A 24785-nucleotide genomic window follows, 5' to 3' on the forward strand; every position below is an offset into this window, starting at 1 on the left:
TGGGAGGCAGGGCTGGTGGTTGGGAGGCGGGGATAGTGCTAGGCAGACTTATACGGTCTGTGCCAGAGCCGGTGGTGGGAGGCGGGGCTGGTGGTTGGGAGGCAGGGATAGTGCTGGGCAGACTTATACGGTCTGTGCCAGAGGCGGTGGTGGGAGGCGGGGCGGGTGGTTGGGGGGGCGGGGATAGTGCTGGGCAGACTTATACGGTCTGTGCCCTGAAGAGCACAGGTACAAATCAAAGTAGGGTACACACAAAAAGCAGCAAATATGAGTTATCTTGTTGGGCAGACTGGATGGACCGCGCAGGTCTTTTTCTGCCGTCATCTACTATGTTACTATGTTACTATGATTGTGACTATTGGACAGACTGGATGGACCGATCCGATTTTTATCTGCTGTCATTTACTATTACTATTAATCCAGGCTGATGCGCAGACCTCAGCTCTGACATAAGCATGAGCATCAGATGTCACCTGACCTACTGGCGCGTGCATGTGGTGATCTCTTAGCACACAGTGCCAGTGAATCAGAGAAGTCTTATATGTGCGCACCAGAGTGTTCCAGCTTCCGTCCCTTCCTTGCCTGCAGTGCTGCGGCTCAAACCCAGAGACTGAGCGAGCTGACAGGAATTTTTTTTTAATGTTTCATTAAATTCTTGTGGGTGAGGACAGGTTAAATTCTTGCGGGGACGGGTTAGATTCTCCACGGGGATGGGCGGGGATGGGTTAGATTTCCTCCGGGGACGGGTGGGGATGGGTTGGATTCCAGTGGGGACGGGTGGGGACGGGTTGGATGTCCCCGTGCAACTCTCTAGTGAGAAGTCCCAAATGGTATCTATTTTTAAATGTATTTTATAAAAATAGGCTGTCAGATCCTGCCTCAGTAGCATACAAATGGTGAACTTATACCTTCTCTGAGGAAGGGGTTCATTTGTGCTTGTACTCTAGGGGTATACACGCATTGGAGTCAATGTTTTGTTGACCGCCGACAGTGTTATTCCTGGATATTCAAAACTGGGACCCTTTGTGGACTTCGGCTTTGTATATCCAGTTATTTTTAAGCCAGCTAACACATAGATGCTTAAGTCGATATTCATCACTTAAGTGGCCATGGGTTACTGCATAAAGATAGGACAGACATTTATGCCGTCCCATTTATGCACTAACCATAGCCACATAAGTGCTGAATACGAGCACTTAAGCAGCCAAGTATTGACTCCGCCCCTAGAACGCCCCCAGGATAGCCGGCTTTGTGTTCGGCACTAACCGTGATATTCAGTGGCACTTAGCCAGTTAATTTCTGCTGAATATTAGCGACTAGCCCTGACCAAGTGATTTAACCGGTTAGCGGCCTGCGAAATCATTTTGAATGTGGAGCAGATTGTCATGATCAGTACTCCCAGATTCACCAAAGGTTCATTACATCCAAAAACTGAAGTCAGGATCAGTAACTTCTGTAACAAATGCTTCAAAAGAAGGTCCTTTAAACAATTCAGTTTTTCCTAACTCTAGCTTCATGTAGTCCTTGCAGCTTTTCACATTGTACTCTCAAAATTCTTGCTGTTTCTTTCTAAAATATTCCACCAGTTTCTCCAACAATCTCTGCCCGAGAGAGCTCTCAGAGTCCAGACATTCCTAAAAATCCATTAGTATTCAGACCCAGACGTTTTGCTTTTGCCAACCTCCCACAGTAGCATAAGAGACTCCATTTGATACTAACTTCCCCCAGCAAAAGCCTTTGTATGTCAGTCATACTCATATGTGCTCTTGGAAGAGCCCACACATCAAAGCAAAAACATTTGTATTGCACCTAAATTTTACTTGCTTTAGTGATAAAGGCAGGTCTAGAAAATGTTAATAAATGATGCGTGATAAGCAGCACAATTACTGGTTCAATGTGGAGAACTTTCGAAGCCTCTCAGACACGCTGGCTATCACTGAAGTGCTGCTCCCACAGCCACGCTACCTTTCTCCTGATACCACAGACATACTTCCGATGGGAGGGAGGAATCAGCTCCTCACCGTGCATGCGTAGGGCCAGGCACGCCAACAAGTGAGCTCCATAAGGTGCTGGGATTGGGAAGCATGTGCTCGGACTGGGCCAATCACAGTGGACTACAGTAACACAGGGATTTGTAATCCAAGCACAGCACTGTTTTAATATACATAGAGGGGCATAATCGAACGCGAACATCCATCTCCGTGGGTGTCTATGTCCGAGAACGGGTATGTGAAGGGGCGGGACAGACCGTATTTGAAAAAAAATGGGTGCCCATTTTTTTTTCAATAATACGGTTTGTGCCAGGCAAATGCATCGGATTTGTGCGGATTTGAGCTGGGCGGTTTCGTTTTTCAGCGATAATGGAAACCGAAGGTGCCCAGCTCAAAAATGAACAAATCCAAGGCATTTGGTCGTGGGAGGGGCCAGGATTCGTAGTGCACTGGTCCCCCTCACATGCCAGGACACCAACCGGGCACCCTGGGGGAACTTGTAACAATTTAAAAAAATACCTCCCAAGTCCATAGCTCCCTTCCTTTGGGTGCTGAGCCCCTCAAATCCCCCCCAAAACCCACTGCCCACAACTCTACACCATTACCATAGCCCTTATGGCTGAAGGGGGGGCACCTAGATGTGGGTACAGTGGGTTTTGGGGGCGGTTTGGAGGGCTCCCATTTACCAGCTCAAGTGTAACAGGTAGGGGGGGGATGGGCCTGGGTCCACCTGGGTGAAGTCCACTGCACCCACTAACAACTGCTCCAGGGACCTGCATACTGCTGTGATGGAGCTGGGTATGGCATTTGAGGCTGGCATACAGGCTGGAAAAAAAAGTTGTTAAAGTTGTTTTTTTGATGGGAGGGGATTAGTGACCACTGGGGGAGTCAGGGGTGGTCATCCCCGATTCCCTCCGGTGGTCAACTGGTCATTTAGGGCACTTTTTTGGGACTTGTTCGTGAAAAAAAAAAGGGTCCAAAAAGTGACCTAAATTCGCGCTAAAAACGCCTTTCTTTTTTCGATTATCGGCCGAGGGTGCCCATCTCTCCTCGGCTGATAAACACACCCCAGTCCCGCCTTCCCCACGCCTCTGACACGCCCCGTCAACTTTGCCCATTTCCGCGACCGATTGCAGTTGAAGATGCCCAAAATCAGCTTTCGATTAAACCAATTTGGGCGAAATATGGGCGCCTATCACTTTTGAAAATTAAGGACGATAGTCTATCTGTTCACATTTTAATGGGGACTGCACACTTTCTCTTACAGCTACAGTTCCCAAGTGTTTCCCCATTATCACCATCATACTGTGCACATTTCGACTCCATCACAACTCCACCTCCAAAATTGCCTCTGTGCGAATCATGTAAAAGCAGCTCATATTTTTCATGCACATACTTTTTATGCATGTATGTGGTCACACAGTTTTATTAAAGCCAGAAAGTTATAAAATTATACCTATAAAGGCCAAAAATTAAGGGCTACCTACCCATGAACACATAACGTGCTTTCAATATAAAACCCAGCAGACACACATGACACCTAGAGCAGGAGCAGAGGTTGCCAGCTCGGCTCCTCCATCTCCCCACCAAATTTGCCACCTATCTGGATTTATTTTTCGTAAGAGACGACGAATAATGTTTTGGACTTTCCTGCTGTGCTAGCAAGCTTGCAGAATGGACGGTTTAGCGGCATTTATGCCTTCTTGTGACATCAAGATTAACTCGTAGGGCTTCGGAGAAATGGGCAGCACAGGCTAAGATGGCGTTGTCATTTGCCCCGCCGGGCTCATCGATAAGTTCCGTTTGGATTAAGGGAATGGTGTCAGAAGTGAGGGTTGTGGTGGAAGTGGCACTGGATGTCAAATTACAGAAAGTGCAGGATAAAATCGAAGCTGTCCATGATCGCTTGGATAGTCTGGACCTGGAATTTTGCGAGTGCGCTGGAGTAAATGCCAAGATCTAGATCAGCTTCGCCTTAGATATCAACAGATGGAGCGTAGGGTGGATGAACTGGAGGGCAGGGCCTGACGAAAAAATTTGTTCTTGGAGGGGCTTTCTGAAACGTTGAATGATGAGGTTTTGGTACAGACTTTGGAGACTTGGCTTTCAGATTCTTTAAACCTGTTTTCTCTCAATGTTCCTTTAAAATGGGCCCGTCGGCTGGGCTCGGTGACAGGTGCACCAGCGAGTCCAAGGGTGATAGTACTCTGTGCATAAGCAAGCAATTCTACAAGCCTTACGAGGAGGATGGCATTTGAAATTTCCAAACAGGAAAGCTTTATGTTTCCAGGACTATACTACCAAAGTGCATGCTGCTTTACCTCCAAAAGATTCCATGTGCTTTGCTTTACCCTGAGAGACTCTGAGTCAAATATGACGGCAAGATTCATATTTTTACTACTGTGGAGGCAGCACAGACCTGTTTTCAAAGTATCCCAGTCGGAAATGGCGCTTAAGATAGCTGTTTCTGCAAGCATTGGACTCGCTTGTAGTTATTCAAGATTATACCTTTCCTTTTGTAGTTTATGAATGCTGTGTATTTTGCCAGTACTTAACAGTATGTGTTTTTTTACTATATACTTACTATGTGTTTTCCAACAGTTCCATTTAGAATGTCCAGGATAGGTGGGTTTATTATGCTGTATTATGGGATCCTGGGTTGGTTGTTATGGTGGGGGAGGGTGGGGGTTATTCACGTGTCCAACCCCAAGTTATATTTTCTCTTTGGGGTATTGAGCTTAGAAGGGGAGGGTATGGTAACAGGGACAGTGCGCATATCCAACAGACTGCCAAGACCTGTCGCTTCTTCCTCTTCAACATCAGCAAAATTCGCCCTTTCCTCTCTGAGCACACCACCAAAACTCCCGTCCACGCTCTCATTACCTCTTGCCTTGACTACTGCAACCTACTCCTCACCGGCCTCCCACTCGGCCATCTATCCCCCCTTCAATCTGTTCAGAACGCTGCTGCACGTCTTATATTCCGTCAAAACCGATATACTCATATCACCCCTCTCCTCAAATCACTTCATTGGCTTCCGATCAGATATCGCATACAATTCAAGCTCCTCCTCCTTACCTACAAATGCACCCAGTCTGCGGCTCCTCACTACCTCTCCACCCTCATCTCCCCCTATGTTCCCGCCTGCAACCTCCGCTCACAGGACAAAGCCCTTCTCTCAGTACCCTTCTCCACCACTGCCAACTCCAGGCTCCGCTCATTCTGCCTTGCCTCACCCTATGCCTGGAACAATCTTCCTTTACCCATACGCCATGCCCCCTCCCTACCCATCTTCAAATCTCTGCTTAAAACTCACCTCTTCAATGCTGCCTTCGGCGCCTAACCGCTCGAGAAATATAAAATGCCCCAATCTATCCACCCTATCAGATTAACTGTTCACTCGTCCTCTAGATTGTTCACTTGTCTTTAGTTTGTTCTCTTGTCTTTTAGATTGTAAACTCTTTGAGCAGGGACTGTCCTTCTATGCTTAAATTGTACAGCGCTGCGTAACCCTAGTAGCGCTTTAGAAATGTTAGTTAGTAGTAGTAGTAGGTACATATGGCATTGGGTTGGGGTTTAGGTTTTGTGTGTTGAAGGGGGTGGGAGAAAATGTAAATCCACGTGATGGCTATGGGCTGTTTAAAGGAATTATGTGGTTGTTTGTGAAATGATATCACAATAAAACACATTGAAATACAATATGAAACCCAGTATGTATTTCTTACCAGTGTGTGAATGCCCTGCAGATGTGAGCTTTGAGTATCTTTAATTCACATCTCTTATCCTGTTGATTAACAGTAGATGTTTTTCTAGAACACCAAACCTTCTGCACTTCCTTGCTCTTTCATGAAATAAATTTGTGAGGGAATCTCAAACTTTTCACAGTATATGTGATGGGTGCTAATCTTGCAGATTCCTCCTATTGCTGGCCAGGAGGCTTTTGTCATGCCAAGACCTGGATATGTGGCTAAGAATCAATAACGTTCTTCCTGGTACTTCTACTTCTAGTCACAGTCATCTAATTGGCCATCTGAAATCCTGAAGTTGGATGGAGTCACATTCTGCGTATTGTATCTATAACATTCCTAGTATCCCCCAACTTAGACCACAAAATCAGAAGGAAGCTGCAAGGAAGAAAAGAGGAGAGTAGAAGATAAAGAAACATGTAACAAGAAGTTATCCAAAGGGGATAAACCAAAACCTATATATATGTCATGAGGCCAACCAGCAATAACTGACCCACCATTCCAGTGAACTGCATATTAATTCACTCAACTTTTAAGAACTTAAGAAGTAATGTAATTATGACAGCTAAAAAAAACCCCAGATATAATCCAAATTCTGTAAATATTTCCAAGGAAAACAGATGACAACAGGAGCTCCACAGTTGCCTCCACAAGGTACTTCTGACCCTCTGACACCATTTCAACTATATCCCCAGTTTACAATGCCACCTTATACTGTGTATCCTCAGAGCACCTAATTCCCCATACATCACTTCAGGCTGGGAAGGGTAAAGCGGTTGCCTAGGCATTTGGCACTGACCACATGAGTGCCCAAATTCAGTGACACCTCTGTTTCTCAAAGAAGGTCACACAGCAAAACCTTCAGGCATCTCAGTGTTGAAGCATAGCATAAACCTTGTTGGGAAGCTGCCAGAAAGAAGTTTTGAGATGCTCTGAGGCAGACCCCATGCCTCCTCTTTGGCCTTATCCTTCAGAGGTCAAGAAAGCGTATACTTCAAAGCAGGTGCAGAGTTGCATGTGTCCACAGTGCCCACATTTCCCTGCTGGCCCAGATTTTCAAAGGGAGACATTTCATTTGAAAATTAGCTTGTGGTGCAGTCAAGCACAAATAGCTCCACACAGGGGTAGACTGACCATTGGAACAACAGGGCAGTGCCTGAGGGCCCAATCTCCCCTAGGGTCCATCTAATTTAATTACTTTTGATAGATGGTTAGGGTTCCATGAACCTTATTGCCCGAGGGCCCAGATCACTGTTGTCTGCCCCTGGTCCCACATACTATACAATATGTACCTGCAGTTTTCAAACACACTTCCAGAACACTCCTGGAACATCTGCTTAAGTAACATTTTGTGAATATACAGTGGAACATCATTAGTACATGCACCTTCAATGCGCCTGATTGTTTTATATGCGGTAATACCTTGCTGCCCCAAATCATAAAATTAATGCGCGGTACTCGATAACGCACGGTAGACTGTACCGGAAGTGACCTGCCTGTAGCTACAACAAACTTCCTTGGCTTGGAAATGAAGCAAAGCATCATTATAATATTTCATTACTGTTTCAGTAATAAGCCCACCGATAGTACGCCGTTAGTATGCCTCCCACTTTTAAGTGGCTAGATTCAAGCAGTCTACTCCTTTAACTCACTCCCCCCCTTTCTTTAACTAGACCTTTAAAAATGTTCTCCCATATATGCAGGACTAGCTTGCTCCATTCTCAGAGCCGTGGTGGAATGCTAATCCTTAAAATGGCATGGCAGAGGCAGTCTTCTCTCCTGCCCTCAGTAGCATGCCCGTCCATATCTGAAGTACCCTGTAATGAGAGGCTTCATGGAGGAAGAGCAGATGCCAAATAGCAGAGGACATTTTCATTCTCAGCTTTATTACAGCCAGAAAATTAGTATCTCTTGCTTTCCGCGACATTGAACACAATCAGCCATCAATGCCCCTGCTGTGTGCTCTGCTTCCAGAAAAGGCAGAAAATATGATCAGCGGAGCAAAACACAGACACACAGACATACACACGTACAGCCTTTAATAGCTAGGGAGGGAAATTCTGATTTATACTAAATATGAGCTATTTAGAAATATACCCGCTGATATTCAGCCCACAGGAGGCAGGCCAGTTAAGTCCCATGATATCTGTAGGTATAGGTTCCTGAAGTGTGTCTGTATATATGTGTGTCTACTGTAGATATAGATGCTCGTGATGTATCCACCAACCTATGAGTCAGAAGACTTCCTGGGCTACTTGTGTTCCTGTCCCAATGCTTGTAATACATGTTACCTTGACCCTGTCATTTTGTGGCTGTTGTTTCACCAACTGGAATTGGGTAGTGATCATAACTGTAACTGTTTCTTGTGCTACTCCTATTTGGAGAGTGTCATCTAATCTGGGAGCCAGACAAACACTGATAAAGTTATTCAGTCCCCAAGAAGAAACGTCATGTGCAGATCTGAGGGGCTGATTATATAGGCCAGTGGTGTATCACCAGGGGGCCCTGGGCTCCCCTCCCACTTTAAACAGGCCCCCTACAAACCTGTACTACATCCGTTAAATGGCTGGCGGGGATGCCAAAGCCCCACCAGCCAAAGAAATTCCCTACCGAGCCATTCCCCCACTCCTCGTGCTGCTGTACTAACCCTGAAGTCGACGGGATGTCTCCAGCCACCAACACTGGGACTCCTTGCATATGCTCAGTTCGTGCAAAAAATGAGCATGCTCGGGGAGTCCTGGAGTTGGTGGCTGGAGGCACCTCACCAACTTCTGGGTTAGTGCAGCAGCATGAGAGGAGAGAAGTGGCTTGGAAGGGAATTTTTATGGCTGGTGGGGCTTTGGCATTCCTGTCAGTCGTTTAACAGGTGCAGTGCAGGTTTATAGGGGGCCTGAGCTACACCAATGCCCTATACAATCATAGCACCTTAGATCTGCACATGAAGTCTCTTCTGTGGGGAGTGAAGGTCTTATAATTAATTCTCCAAGGGGAGGGCATACGTTGCTCCCTCAGTCCACCTTTGGGCCCCTGCCCTCCAAATCGGAGGGTTGGCTATTCTTCTGGTACAGGGCTTCGGGATTCTGTTTGGATGAAAAATGCTCTATAAATAGTTCAGTACAGCAGCCAACTGCCAACCTGTGAAAAAAGGGAGGGAAAATAAGACAATTGTGAATGGACAGTAAAGGAAAAGGTGGGCTGTGATTGGCTAGTATAGCTGTCCTTATTATCCTTCTGCTTTCATGACAGGTCAGTACGTGAAAGTGATGACGATGATGAAGATAAAGAGGAGAAGCAGAGTCGTGGATGTACCCTGCTGTACCAACATGCCACACTGCAAGTGTTCACTCAGTTTCATACTACCTCCTCCGAGGGCACTGATCAGGTGATCACCATGCTAGGTCCTGACTGGATGGTAGAAGTCACTGACTTGGTCAATGACTTCATGAAAGTGGAAGACCCCAGGATTGCACAAATGGTTGACAGTAATACCTTGGCTGGTCGGGAACCTGGTGTCACTTCCTTCAAGGTGAGTGCTATATCAAACCTTCCCATTTCCTTTTCTCTCTATTATATCTCCACAAGGAAATCACTCTGCAATATTCTCCCAATACTCACCAAGAACACCTTCAAGAATATCTTTTGTTTATTTATTTGTTGCATTTGTACCCCACATTTTACCACCTATTTGCAGGCTCAGTGTGGCTTACATAGTAACATACAGGCAGATACAAGGTTATATTGTAGTTAAAAGGTCGTGTGTTTCAGACACCAAGAGGGTCGGAAGGAGGAAAGGTTTTAAGTTGTCCAGTACGATCATTGCTTTTGCTGTGTTGCCGGGTGTGGGGATATATGTTGGATCGGTAGGGTTGGCTAGCCTAGTAATCTAAACAGTAGCCTACTCCAAGATGGAATTTGACAGTGTATAATTCCATTCCAAAGCAGGTACCAGTCTAAAATGTCATGTAAAAGGTATTTACACATCTCCAAATTATGTAGGAAATCTGACTCAGGTGTTTGAACAAAAAATTGGATTATTTTATTCATTAAACTTAACCCATATCTTTCAGTTGAAAATTACCCTAATTCTTGAATTTGGATTAATCAGTGCTTAAATTATATTATTTTTGAGCTATATCTAGTGCAGTCCTGTAATGTACTATGGAGCTCATTTTCAAAGCACTTACAGGGGCGTTTTCGATATGACGTCTAAATCTGAATATGGACGTTTTGTGTAAAACGTCTGAACAGGGAGAACCCCCCCCCCCCCCAAAAAAAAAATCCAAGAGCAAAAACAAACAAAAATAAAACACGTACCCTGTTTCCCCGAAAGTAAGACATCCCCCAAAAATAAGACGTAGTAGAGGTTTTCCTGAAATGGCAGATATAAGGCCTCCCCCGAAAGTAAGACCTAGCAAATTTTTGTTTGAAAGCAGGGCCGCCGAGAGCCGGACAAGGCCGCCCCCCCCACCCGAGGTCGCCGGGCCCCCCCTCCACCCACCCTCCGTCGCTCCCGGAACTAACCTTAAACACCTCCTTTCACCTTCGCAGCAAGCAGCAGCAGGGCAGACCTCTCCTTCCTTCCGTGCCGCACCCTTGCGGACGTTACGTCAGGCGAGGGCGGGACACGGAAGGAAGGAGTGGCCTGCCCTGCTGCTGCTTGCTGCGAAGGTGAAAGGAGGCGTTTAAGTTCCGGGAGCGACGGAGGGCGGGCGGGCCAACCCCGATCCAACCCCGATGTTTCCCCCAAAAATAAGACAGCCCCTGAAAATAAGACCTAGCGCATTTTTGGGGGCAAAAATTAATATAAGACAGTGTCTTATTTTCGGGGAAACACGGTATACACATTAAAAAAAACAAATCCCAATAAGCCAATAACAATACCAAGGACACAAAAAAACTAGAATAACTGCACACACTAGTTCCTTTGTGTTGAAGCTGGTATCACTCTAAACTCAGCTTGAACCAAACTACTGACACATGGAGAAAAATTTTATAACAGAGAATGTAGGTATTGCAATGCATATTTAGTGCCTGTGTGTGCCTATTTCCATGAGGTAATTTTATAAAGGCAAACATTTACACTAGCTCAGAGGCAGGTCTAATTCTATGCATGTATGTGCCAAAATAAATGGGCAAATATGTTTGCATTTTGTAAAGTGTGCCATTCCTGCCACTGCCCCCTCCCCAATACCTATTCCCATCCCTGGAATCATTTTAAAAGCAGGCTCTATGAGGTAAATTAGAAAAGAAACAACAAAACAAGCACAAGAAATCCAGAAAGACCAGACTGCAACCACAGATGGTACGAGCACAAAAAAAGTTTCATTGGGACCCTACACGGTCCGTGTTTCGGCCGAAAAGGCCTTCTTCGGGGGTCTTCAAATTGACATATACGGATATTCCTCCAAAAGTTATCACGAGATGAGACGATCACTGGTGCTGTCCGAAGGGAGCATAGACATTACAGTCTGTGGTTTCAGTCTGGTCTTTCTGGATTTCCTCCGCTTGTTTTGTTGTTTCTGTGTCTTTTTGCGGGAGATTTGGACTCTCTTTGCTGCTCTTTGAAATTAGAAAAGAAAACATTATCCAATGTGTAAAGAATGTTTTACATGCTGAAAAGAGCACTTATAATGTAGACATTGCTAGAAGGCAGGTTTGGGTTGAGCAGGGTTGGATTTGCAATGTCAATGTGCATTTTATATAATATTTTTTTATTTGTTCAGAAGCTCTCTAACTGCTTTCATTGCAAAAACAAGTCAAAGTGGCTTACAGTGTACAATATTAGATTAAGAATGGAATGCCAACAATTCTAAAAGGATAGACATCAAACATACAGATATATAGAAGCCAAAAAAAAACCCCAAAAGATTGTTTCTCAGAGACTAGTGATCCTGCCCAGGTTAATGGAGTCTAAGTTCCAAAGGCATATTCAAACAGCAAAATTCGACCTCCATAAAGCGCGTAGGGGGTCTTTTACAATGCGGAATGCGGGCTTACCACACGCTAAAACGTAACTACCACTGGCCCAACGCGGCCGCCACAGCTGGAGTGTGTGCCATTTCTGGTGCTCCGGGAATTTGTTTTCCCCTAGCACGGCGCTAACCCGGCGGTAATCAGGCATTCCTTATGCTGTTTCTTATTATTTTCAGTTGGTTCCTTCTTCCATTTTGTGAAGGATTTTCTTTTAGCTCTAATAGCTTCCTTCACCTCTCTTTTTAACCACGCCGGCTGTTGTTTGGTCTTCCTTCCCTCTTGTTTTAACTGATTATTTTAGACATGGCCACTGATTGGTTAAATAGCACAACACTTAAGAACTGTATGTTCTAGTCAGGTTTTTATTCAGAATCTTCAAATATTTAGAATATAAGACTAGCCATACTAGGTCAGACCAATGGTTCATCTACCCCAGCATCCTGTTTCCAACAGTGGCCAATCCAGGTCACAAGTACCTGGCAGAAATCCAAATAGGAACAAGATTCCATGCTACTAATCCTAGGGCAAGCAGTGGCTTCCCCATGTCTGTCTCAATAGCAGCCTATGGACTTTTCCTCCAGGAACGTGTCCAAAACTTTTTAAAACCCAGATACGCTAACCGCTGTTACCATATCCTCTGGCAAACAGTTCCAGAGCTTAACTATTCATTGAATGAAAAAAATATTTCCTCCTATTTGTTTTCAGAGTATTTCCATGTAACTTCCTTGAGTGTCCCCTAGTTTTTGTACTTTTGGAACAAGTAAAAAATTGATTTACTTCTACTCGTTCTACACCACTCAGGATTTTGTAGACCTCAATCATATCTCCCCTCATCCATCTCTTCTCCAAGCTGAAGAGCCCTAGCCTCTGTAATCTTTCCTTTCCTTATCATTTTAACTCCTATTAGAAAAAGTGCAGAGAAGGGCGAGGAAAATGAGGAGTGAGCTTACCCAGCTGGGTGTGAGCAAGAAAATGGCCAGTTTCGGCCTCTAGGAGGAGAGCTTTGAGCATGCATGACTTTTCCAAGGTGGAACATATAGACAGATAAGACAGAGTAATAGAATTTAGAAGACTAACTGGGAAAATTGCACGTGGAATCAGAAAAGATTCAGGAAAAGAATTTCAGCTAGGGTAGGAATGGATAAGCAAGTCTTAATACAGTATGTGCAGCTGGTGTTGGTCCTTCACTTTTCCCATGTTGCAATCCACGATCTCCTATCCAGTTCCCATCAAGGAGTCCCTCCCCTTTCAATGTGCATAAAATATTGCATATTTTCACCAGCCCAATGCGGTCTTCCTACCTGCTTTGTACTATGTTCACAGTATTAAATGCAGAAAAGATGCTGGTGGGCTCAGTCTTCTAGGCCTGACCGGCTCTTTACCGCCACACTCAGATTTTTCCTTCCTGATTTCCAAGATACACTGCAGGGCAAAGCATGCTGTAATTAATTCTTACCTCAGTCCAGTTTTGCCTTAGTAAGCAGAATCATCGCTTCCTCAGATGGTAATATCAGCTCTGTCAAGGTCGATGTGTCTGCCTGAAGAATCAGATCAATTTTTTGAGACAGCAGCCAGTGCACAAAACACTGGGAAAGGCATTGGGACCCGGTGCTGTTCACACCTGATTTGTGTTAATCTCTCACTGACATTGTGATATCTCATTTAGCAGCTACTATAGAATATGGGCTGTATCACAGGAAGCTGTGATATAAAGCAGTTCACTGAGTGACGTTCTGTGATTGCGTGACAAGAGTGGAACCTGTTACGAGTTTTCGGATGCAGTGACTGTTCCCAAAATCTTCTTTCCTTTTAATGTGTATTAGTGGAGCAGGTACCTAGATTAAGGGGCAAGTGATTTCTGTCTGAAAATTGCCCACCTTGTATGCGTGTAGTGCAACAACATTGCACACTTGTATCTGCATTTGTGGGGGTTGGGGGATGGCATTCTGGATGCAGGTCTGGGGCTGGGACCCAGGGGCGTGGAGGGGGGGGGGGCAGAGCCCAAAGTGGGGAGCACACTTTGGCCCGCCTCCCTGCCGCCACCCCCTTCCAGCTGAAGTGTTTGCCCCACGCTGGTCTCACATTACCTGCCCTACTCTGTGTTCAGTCACGCGATGCACGCTCATTTACTTGTACGGTGTCACGCACGCTCAGTTTCACTAAACCGAGTGTGCACGGCGTAACTGAGAAGAGCAGGGTAGGCAATGCGGCGAGACCAGTGCAGGACAAACGCTTCACCTGGCGGGGGTTGGGGACCCCTGCCAGCCAAATCGGGGTCCCAGAGCTAACTTGGGGGTGCCCAGGCCCCTGTGGCCCCCTGTAGCTACGCCACTGCTGGGACCCAAACCAACAAATACTTTTTTGTACTTCAAAAATGCATGCATGAGAGTGTCTGCACAAAAAAGGCACAGGTAGTTTTACTCTGAAAATGAGTGCAAAGCCCGTGAGTAAAATGTACCTGCACGCTTTGCAGCTATGCGGGGTACCTGAAAATGACCCCTATCAATTGTAATATTAATTTCATATTACAATTGAACTGATTTTGTAAACTGCTTTGGGCTACATTCTTTGGGAAAGAATGAAGTCTGAGCTACAATCTAATACATTTTCTGGTGAATAATCATGGAGTATCTCAGGTTGTTTTAATGATGCGTTGCTTTCACTATTCTGTGCACAAAAAAATATAATTTAATAGTCCATCATTCCTAGATAAGGTAGCCTTGTTTAGTCATGCATGTTCCTAACCTGCTCAAGCACTAGAGCATCAATACGTCAGTACAGAATGTCTCAGTTGATGGCCACAGGAAAATTCAGTCCTTTGCATATAGAAGTGGAGAATTCAAGAAAATGGTTTTCCACAAAGTTTTCCACAGATGGATAACTTAGGAATGATTGATTCAAGGGATACAGAGCCTTCCCTTTCTAGATCACCAGTTTGAATTTCTCTACAAGCTGAATTATTCAGTTTGCATAACAATGAGTTGCTCTGTATGCATTACAGGAACCTAACATGTTACACTAAAATAACACACAATTTGACCGTGTGGTGCATGCTAAGAGCCATATATCATAGGCTTTGTTTTTTTTCAAAAGTGCACTAAGCTATTAACATGTGAATTAAGACAAATTTACTGTGTGATGGAGTGCCTGGAGTAAGCCTGGGTTTATTTAATTACACTCCTTCACTGGGCACAGTTAACCTGCCAAGCCAGGAGGATGGGGCTCAGGCAGAGAGGAGATTAAAACTCCAGAGTGGAAACAGAACAGGGGGGGGGGGGGGGGCAAAACAGGAGACAAAAGGTGTTCTCCAAGTGTGTTTTTAAACCTGAGACTACACTATCCAAAAATGGGCCCCTGGCAGGAGGAGGGGTCCTTCTAGAGAGTTTGTCCAAAGGGCTATAGTGTCAGAAGACAGGCACAAAGGTAGGAAAGATATGCGTTTGTGTAAGCTCAGAATTGAGCCTGCTAGAAACCAGTCTCAGTGAAGATATAACTGAGTTTACTGAAATTGTGTGTAGAAGTCTGGCAGGAAGCAATCCTTGATCATATATAGAATTTCAGTATTTTCGCATGTATAACCCGTGGGCTATATACGATTTTAAATTTTTTTGCAAGAGGTACAGGATATGCACAAGTGCAGGTTATACACAAATTTATTTACGTGTGTGCAGGTTATATATGTGAAAATACGGTGAGTGTCAATGTGGGTGCTGCAGTGGTGTAGCCACGGGTGGGCCAGGGCCCACCCAACAGTTGAGAGCAAAAATATCCGCCAGAAGGTGGAGAACTCTAGACGCCCCACGGACAACAACAAGAAATGAAATAAAAGTGGGAGGGCGACCAAGGATTCCAAAGACTGAAAGGATATATAATAATAAAGATGTTTATTGAGGTATAAAGACTCGACACAACGTCGTGTTTCGGCCGTTAGGCCTGCATCAGGAGTCTTAATGCCGAATGCTTTTGAGAACTATTTGATGAAGGCAAATCCTCAACAAAGGGAGGTCTTTAGAAAGACCGTTGTGAAGGTGAGCGTGCTTTGTTGTCTCCTCTGACACAACGCTTGTATAGAATGCTTAATGCCGAATGCTTTTGAGAACTATTTGATGAAGGCAAATCCTCAACAAAGGGAGGTCTTTAGAAAGACCGTTGTGAAGGTGAGCGTGCTTCGTTGTCTCCTCTGACACAACGCTTGTATAGAATGCTTAATGCCGAATGCTTTTGAGAACTATTTAATGAAAGCAAATCCTCAACAAAGGGAGGTCTTTAGAAAGACCGTTGTGAAGGTGAGCGTGCTTCGTTGTCTCCTCTGACACAACGCTTGTATAGAATGCTTAATGCCGAATGCTTTTGAGAACTATTTAATGAAGGCAAATCCTCAACAAAGGGAGGTCTTTAGAAAGACCGTTGTGAAGGTGAGCGTGCTTCGTTGTCTCCTCTGACACAACGCTTGTATAGAATGCTTAATGCCGAATGCTTTTGAGAACTATTTAATGAAGGCAAATCCTCAACAAAGGGAGGTCTTTAGAAAGACCGTTGTGAAGGTGAGCGTGCTTCGTTGTCTCCTCTGACACAACGCTTGTATAGAATGCTTAATGCCGAATGCTTTTGAGAACTATTTAATGAAGGCAAATCCTCAACAAAGGGAGGTCTTTAGAAAGACCGTTGTGAAGGTGAGCGTGCTTCGTTGTCTCCTCTGACACAACGCTTGTATAGAATGCTTAATGCCGAATGCTTTTGAGAACTATTTGATGAAGGCAAATCCTCAACAAAGGGAGGTCTTTAGAAAGACCGTTGTGAAGGTGAGCGTGCTTCGTTGTCTCCTCTGACACAATGCTTGTATAGAATGCTTAATGCCGAATGCTTTAGAGAACTATTTAATGAAGGCAAATCCTCAACAAAGGGAGGTCTTTAGAAAGACCGTTGTGAAGGTGAGCGTGCTTCGTTGTCTCCTCTGACACAACGCTTGTATAGAATGCTTAATGCCGAATGCTTTTGAGAACTATTTAATGAAGGCAAATCCTCAACAAAGGGAGGTCTTTAGAAAGACCGTTGTGAAGGTGAGCGTGCTTCGTTGTCTCCTCTGACACAACGCTTGTATAGAATGCTTAATGCCGAATGCTTTTGAGAACTATTTAATGAAGGCAAATCCTCAACAAAGGGAGGTCTTTAGAAAGACCGTTGTGAAGGTGAGCGCGCTTCGTTGTCTCCTCTGACACAACGCCTGTATAGAATGCTGCAATAAGCCAAACAGTAGGACACGTTTAGCGGTAGCTGGTGGGGATCCCAAGCTCCACCAGTTGAAGACAGTAACCAAAATGCTACTCTCCACGATACCAGCACCTGCGCATGCTCAGTTTTCAGCGCATGCCTGCTGCAGACTGCCAAGGTAGAAAGAAGCGTTTTCCCGCCAGCTGGGATATTTTCTTGGTGGTGGTGTGTGGGGGGAATAACACTTGGTGCCCACCCACTTCTTGCCTAGGCACACCCAAAATCTGTTGTCTGGCTATGCCCCTGGAGTGCTGCCCTTATTTGAGCACTGAGTCTGTGACAGGAATGCACTGTGTTAACTTGACCGCTCAATAATAAAGCCTTTTTTTTTTGCTTTTTCACTACATTCTGTCTGTGTCTGTGAAGGTTCTATGTCGGGCCACCTCCAACACTTCCACAAACCGCTACTGCAGAAATGCACTAACAATGACTTTGCACATGCCAAGTTGCACATTAGCTCCCAGATTTTATATATGATGACTAAAGTTGTGTACGCAATTTGGTTGTTAATTGTTTAACAAGCAAATCAGTGCCAATAATTGGCCACTAACAAATAATTCTCAGCACTAATTGCCACTAATTAGAACTTACGCGTGCAAGTACGCAAGTACAGTCTAATGTGTGGATGTCCAAAGGGGGTGTGGCCATGGGAAGGGTATGTCTGGGTTGTGGATGTTCCTACAAATTACACGCACTGTTCTAGAATATGTCCGATTTGCACCTAAGATAGGCACGGGCATTTACACCAGGTTTTAGTTGGCATAATTGGTCAGGCCTAAATTTTAGTCTCGGGAATAGGTGCTATGCATATTCTATAATCTGCACCTAACTTAAGGCAAGCTTTATAGCAGGGGCATAGCCAGACTTCGGTGGGAGGGGGGTCCAGAGCCCGAGGTGAGGGGGCACATTTTAGCCCCCCGCCGCTGCCACCGTCACCACCAACTTTGACCCCCTCCCCCCTGCCGACGACCCTCTCAACCCACCCCCTCCCGCCGCCAACCCTCCCCAGCTGTTGCCTACCTTTGCTGGCGGGGGACCCCAACCCCCGCCAGCCGAGGTCCTCTTCTTTCGGCGCAAGGGTTCGTTCTGTTTCTGTGAGTCTGACGTCCTGCATGGCCCCACGTAGCTACGTCACTGGTTTATAGAATTGTACTAAGCACATTTTTTTGGTGTCAACCTTTTTAGGCGGTATATATAGAATCTGGTCCTAACTGCTTATTTTGTTAGGGGGCAAGAACTAGACAGGTCATGGGTAGAGAATGAGCAGGGACTGCATAATGCAGTGAGTGCTCTGTGCACTAACTTTCATTTCTGCAGTTAGTGTGCCTTCTGAATAGGAGGTTCTAAATGCAGCTGTACAAATTGTGACCAGGTTCTACAAATCCTAATGCAAATGTTGATGTCTCAATTCCATACTAAGTTTGATGTGGGAAAAAACCAGATAAACAGGGCCGGTCTTAAGGCGAGGCGACCGAGGTGGCCGCATAGGGCCCCGCGCTCAGTGGGGCCCCGCGCGCCTCAGGTCACCCCGCCCGCCCGAGCTCCAGTCCATCCGAGCTCCAGTCCGTCCTTCCGTCCTCCCTCCCAATGAATCCAATGCACCACGGCGGCGGCGGTGTGGTGGGGGCGGTCGGCCCCCCCCCCCGATGTCAGCGGGAGGGGGGGTGCTCTGAGTCGCTGCTCTCCTGCCTTTAAAAACGCAATTTGGAAGCGCCGAAGACAGTGACAGGCAGCGCCTCGCGTCTGCCCGCCCTGCTACTAAAATCTGTTCGACGTCATTGGGCCTTCCCACATTGAGTCCCGCCCTCCTCTGAGGTAACTTCCAATTACCGCGAGGGCGGGCGGGACTCAATGTGGGGAAGGCCCGAACGACGTTGAAGAGATTTTTAGTAGCAGGGCAGACCGAGGTGCTGCCTGTCACTGTCTCTCCGACGCTTCCAAATTGTTTTTTTTAAAGGCAGTGAGGGTGGTGGGCGGCAGAATGGAGCTCAGCTGGTAGGTGGGTCGGGGGGGGGGGAGGGACTCAGATGTGAGAAGGGTGGGGGTTCTCAAATGGGGAGGTGGAGAGGGGGATCACGGATGGGAGAAGGGGGTGGGGAGGGGGTTCTTGGATGGTTGAAGGGGACTGGGGTTGGGGAGGGGATTCTCGGATGGGAGAAGGGGACTGGGGTTCTTGAATGGGATAAGGGGACTGAGGTGGGAGGGGTATTCACGGATGGGTGAAGGGGTGGGGAGGGGGTTATTGGATGGTTGAAGGGGACTGGGGTTGGGGAGGGGGTCACGGATGGGAGAAGAGGACAGGTGGGGAGGAGACTGGGGTTCTTGAATGGGATAAGGGGACTGAGGTGGGAGGGGTATTCACGGATGGGAGAAGGGGGTGGGGAGGGGGTTATTGGATGGTTGAAGGGGACTGGGGTTGGGGAGGGGGTCACGGATGGGAGAAGAGGACAGGTGGGGAGGGGACTGGGGTTCTTGAATGGGATAAGGGGACTGAGGTGGGAGGGGTATTCACGGATGGGAGAAGGGGTGAGGAGGGGGTTATTGGATGGTTGAAGGGGACTGGGGTTGGGGAGGGGGTCGGGGAGGGGACTGGGGTTCTTGAATGGGATAAGGGGACTGAGGTGGGAGGGGTATTCACGGATGGGAGAAGGGGGTGGGGAGGGGGTTATTGGATGGTTGAAGGGGACTGGGGTTGGGGAGGGGGGTCACGGATGGGAGAAGAGGACAGGTGGGGAGGGGACTGGGGTTCTTGAATGGGATAAGGGGACAGAGGTGGGAGGGGTATTCACAGATGGGAGAAGGGGTGGGGAGGGGGTTATTGGATGGTTGAAGGGGACTGGGGTTGGGGAGGGGGGTCACGGATGGGCGAAGAGGACAGGTGGGGAGGGGACTGGGGTTCTTGAATGGGATAAGGGGACTGAGGTGGGAGGGGTATTCACGGATGGGAGAAGAGGACAGGTGGGGAGGGGACTGGGGTTCTTGAATGGGATAAGGGGACTGAGGTGGGAGGGGTATTCACGGATGGGAGAAGGGGGTGGGGAGGGGGTTATTGGATGGTTGAAGGGGACTGGGGTTGGGGAGGGGGTCACGGATGGGAGGAGGACAGGTGGGGAGGGGACTGGGGTTCTTGAATGGGATAAGGGGACTGAGGGGGGAGGGGTATTCACGGATGGGAGAAGGGGTGGGGAGGGGGTTCTTGGATGGTTGAAGGGGACTGGGGAGGGGATTCTCGGATGGGAGAAGAGGACAGGTGGGGAGGGGACTGGGGTTCTTGAATGGGATAAGGGGACTGAGGTAGGAGGGGTATTCATGGATGGGAGAAGGGGGTGGAGAGGGGGTTCTTGGATGGTTGAAGGGGACTGGGGTTGGGGAGGGGATCACGGATGGGAGAAGGGGGCGGGGAGGGGGTTCTTGGATGGTTGAAGGGGACGGGTGGGGAGGGGACTGGGGTTCTTGGATGGGAGACGGGGACCGTCACTGGAGTCTGAGAAGGGGCCATATGGGGCCTGGGGCTGGTGGGAAAGTGGGGCATGCGTGGGTCAGGTGGGAGAATGGTTCTGAAAAGGGGGCCCTAATACAAGGCATGTGGATGAAGGGGGCTGGAACTGGGGGCTGAAAAGGAGGGTAGGTGGGATAAAGGGGCTAGCACTGGGACTGGAGGCTGGGACTGGGGGCTGAAAAGGGGACAGGGAGAAGTGGCTGGGGAGCTGAAGCTCGGGACTGGTGGGATAGTGGGGCTGGAACTGGGGGCTGAAAAAAGGGGTGGAGAGAGGGGCAGATCCTGGATGGGGGAGCGAGAGGGAGGGCAAACACTGGATGGATGGCAAAGGGAGGGCAAATGGTGGATTGAAGGGGCAGAGAGAGAGAGGGCAGACAGTGGATGGAAGGGATAGAAAGGGGAGAGAGAGGGGCAGATGGTGGATGGATCATGGAAGGGGCAGAGATAGAGGGCAGATGTGTATGGAAGGGACAGGGAGAGAAGGCAGACATTGGATGGAGGGGACAGCAGAGAGGGCAGACACTGGATGGCAGAGAGAGACCGAAGACAGATGCTGGATGGAAGGAAGACAGTGAAAAGAAGATGAGGAAAGGAGAAACCTGAGACAACAAACTGTAAATAAAATATATATTTTTATTTTTTTGCTTTAGGATAAAGTAGTATTGTAGATATGTTAATAAATGTTTATAATAGAACATGCAAACAAGGTAATCTTTTGATTGGACTAATTTTAATACATTTTGTCTAACGTTCGGAGAACAAAACCCCCTTCCTCAGGTCAGGATAGGATACTGTAACAACACTATACTATATTGACCTGAGGAAGGATGTTTTGGCCTCTGAAAGCTAAATCTATTAGTCCAATAAAATGGTATTATTTTATTTTCTATATTTGTTTTATTTCTATTTGTTAATTTGTAAAGTGGTGATTGGTATTTGTTAGGTTTTTTTTCAAATTTACATCTGCTGTCTTTATATTTTGCACAGTACTAGGGGACATTTTCTGTTTCTGTGGTGTTGCATTGTATGCAGAGTCTGGCATCTTGGGGGTTCAGTTTAATTTTTGTCTAAAATAGAAAGTTTTAATATTACTACTTATTCTATAGTGGATTAGGGTGTATCTGTGTTTGTGAAAAAGACATGGCTTTCACTTGGCATTGACTGTGCAGGATTGACGACGATCTGTACTATTCTGTCTGGTTTCATTTTACAATAGGTGAATTGATGCTGTAGTGCTCACTGTAGTGTTTTAAGATGTTTTCCTTTTCTTTGTGTGATTTAGTAGAAATGACTACTTATGGTATGGTAGAATTGCTCTATAGGTCCTGAGTGTTTTGTATTCTCGGCATACCTAGTACTGGATTTTGGAGGGGGATGTTAAAAAATGACTGGAAGGGAGGGAAGGGGGCCTTGGAGCTGGGAGGGAGGGAGGCCCTGGAGCTGGGGGCCTTGGAGCTCGGAGGGAGCGGTCTGGGAGCTTGGAGGGAGGGGTGGCCGGCCCTGGAGCTAGGGAGGGGGCGGAGCTAGGGGCGGGGCTAGGGTGGGGCCCCATCAAATTGGTCTGCATAGGGCCCCGCACTTGCTAAGACCGGCCCTGCAGATAAAGTTAAGTTGATAAAGATATCCAGTTAACTTTAGAAGAGTACCCCACCACACACATACTGCAACCACACTTTTCACTCATTTGGCTGCTTGACCCCTAGTGGTAGTACTGTGAAACTACCACTGTTGGGCTAATCTGTTCCATTTTAAAACCGGAAGAGGCAGGAGAGACTGAGGAATTGCTTCTGACCCAGCTACTGGACACCAAAGTGAACCCTGGATGATCTTGGAGCCTTTGGGAGTAGGTAGACTTGATTTAGGGGTCAAAGGCACTTCAAGGGTAAAGGAGATTGACTCGAGTGTTGAGAGCATTTCAGAAGAGGGTGGCTTGACTTGGGTTCTGGGAGAACTTCAGGAAGGATAAACAGGCTTGACATTAGGAACAAAGTTCAGTTGGGGTGGGCTTCCCGGAGATTAGAGAGCTTGACTATGGGGTAGAAGGGGGATCTGCACTGGACATTTTGTAGACTAGCACCTTTTAGATGCTCCAAGAGCATCAGGGCACTATTTCAGGGAGTAGAATAACACAGTTTATGAAGTTGATCCCAAGCTGCATGGTTTTATTTATTTTATTTATTTGTTACATTTCTATCCCACATTTTCCCACATATTTGTAGGCTCAATGTGGCTTACATAATACCAGAGAGGCGTTTGCCGGCTCCGGTGAGAACAAATACAAAGTGATGTTGTGGTAGGATAAAGTTCATATGGCACAGCCACAGTTAAGGAATCGTACAACGGAAGAGTTGAGTTATGTCCATTACGTACTTTAGTTTTGTTGTTTCATGTACTGTGAGAGTTTCTTATGTACAATACTGAGTCACCAAAAGTTAATTACTGCAGTGGTACATTAAGCTTGCATAAAAATGCAATATCAATGCCCCACTCAACTGGATAGATTTATTTATTTATTTATTTAGAGAGGTGTGGTAGCCGAGTTAGTCCACTTTTAAAGGTAATCAATAGGAATAAAACAAAATAAAACATGGAAAGGAAAATAAGATGATACCTTTTTTATTGGACATAACTTAATACATTTCTTGATTAGCTTTCGAAGGTTGCCCTTCTTCGTCAGATCAGAAATAAGCAAACGTTGGTAGATGACAGTATCTATATAAGTGAAACATCAAAGCATTCCAGTGACAGTCTAACAGGGTGGGGGTGGATAGGTGAGAGACAGGAAGAGGGACAGGTGAGATATGCATGGAGACAGGAGGGAGACAAAGCAGTACGATTTTCAAAGCAGTACATTTTTATGGTTTATAATGGACTTAAGAAAGGTCTGGGTTTTCTATTTATTTATTTTTATTTTGTTGCATTTGTATCCCACATTTTCCCACCTATTTGCCGGCTCAGTGTGGCTTACAATACATTGTATTGATGGAAGTACAATATGTTACAGCTCAATTGTGGTTACATTGTGAGGCATTGAGTTTAAAACAAGTCTACGTATCGTTAAGAGAATAGTACAATGGAACAGAACAAAGGAAGAACAATGGATACTAATAGGACTATAGAACAATAGCGCAAAAACGTTCGGGTAAGGCAGTTTTACCTGTAGATTAAGGTTTAAGTGTGTTAAAATGAGAGTACAGATGAGAATGTATTGATGTATTACTAACAGTGTGTGTGGACTTCATGTGTTTTGATCCTTTCGATAGATTTTTTCGAAGAGATGAGTCTTCAATAGTTTGTGGAAGTCGGTCAGCTCGTAGGTCGCCTTCAGGTTACGTGGAAGTTTGTTCCAGAATTGCGTGCTCATATAAGAAAAGGTTGATGCGTGCATCACTTTGTATTTTATGCCTTTGCAATTAGGGAAGTGGAGGTTAAGGAAAGTTCAGGATGATCTTTTAGCGTTTCTGGGTGGTAGGTCTATTAAATCAGACATGTAGGCTGGGGCTTCACCGTGAATGATTTTGTGCACTAGTGTGCATACTTTAAAAGTGATGTGTTCCTTGAGTGGGAGCCAGTGTAGCTTCTCTCGTAAGGGTTTCGCGCTTTCGTATTTTGGTTTCCCGAAAATGAGTCTGGCAGCTGTGTTCTGGGCTGTTTGAAGTTTCTTCAGTATTTGCTCTTTACAACCTGCGTATAGTGAGTTGCAGTAATCGAAATGGCTAAGTATGAGTGATTGCACTAGGCTGTGGAAGATGGATCTTGGGAAGAATGGTCTTATTCTTTTCAGTTTCCACATGCTGCAAAACATCTTTTTGGTTGTGTTGTTTGCGTGATTTTCAAGTGTCAGGTGGCGGTCAATTGTGACTCCAAGGATTTTTAAAGTTTCTGAAATTGGAAGATTTTGGTGTGTTTATAGCGGTGAATTCATTCGTGTTGTATTGGGAGGTAAGTATCAGGCATTGAGTTTTTTCTGCATTCAGTTTCAAACGAAATGCATCTGCCCAGGTGTTCATGATGTGTAAGCTTTGATTAATTTCATTGTAGATTTCTTTAATGTCTTGTTTGAAAGGGATATATATTGTTACATCGTCAGCGTATATATGTGGGTTAAGGTTATGGCTTGCTAGAAGTTTTGCCAGGGGTGTCATCATTAGGTTGAAGATAGTTGGTGAGAGGGGTGATCCTTGCGGTACTCCACATTCTGGTGTCCATGCTGCAGACGTAGTTGAATTTGATGTGACCTGGTATGAGCGTAAGGTTAGGAACCCTTTGAACCAGTTTAGGTCATTGCCTCCGATGCCAAAGTAT

General features: G+C 46.1%; 1 protein-coding gene across 1 annotated transcript in view; it reads left to right on the forward strand.

The window, feature by feature from the left end:
* Nucleotides 1-24785, forward strand: part of TMEM132E (transmembrane protein 132E) — a 1213499-nt gene that overhangs the window by 1156185 nt on the left and 32529 nt on the right. The window contains exon 7 of the mRNA XM_030185882.1: nt 8984-9263. Within this exon, the coding sequence (XP_030041742.1) occupies nt 8984-9263 (280 nt within the window). The remainder of the gene's footprint in view (nt 1-8983; nt 9264-24785) is intronic.

Source organism: Microcaecilia unicolor, chromosome 13 (genome assembly GCF_901765095.1).
Source record: "Microcaecilia unicolor chromosome 13, aMicUni1.1, whole genome shotgun sequence".
NCBI lineage: Eukaryota > Metazoa > Chordata > Amphibia > Gymnophiona > Siphonopidae > Microcaecilia > Microcaecilia unicolor.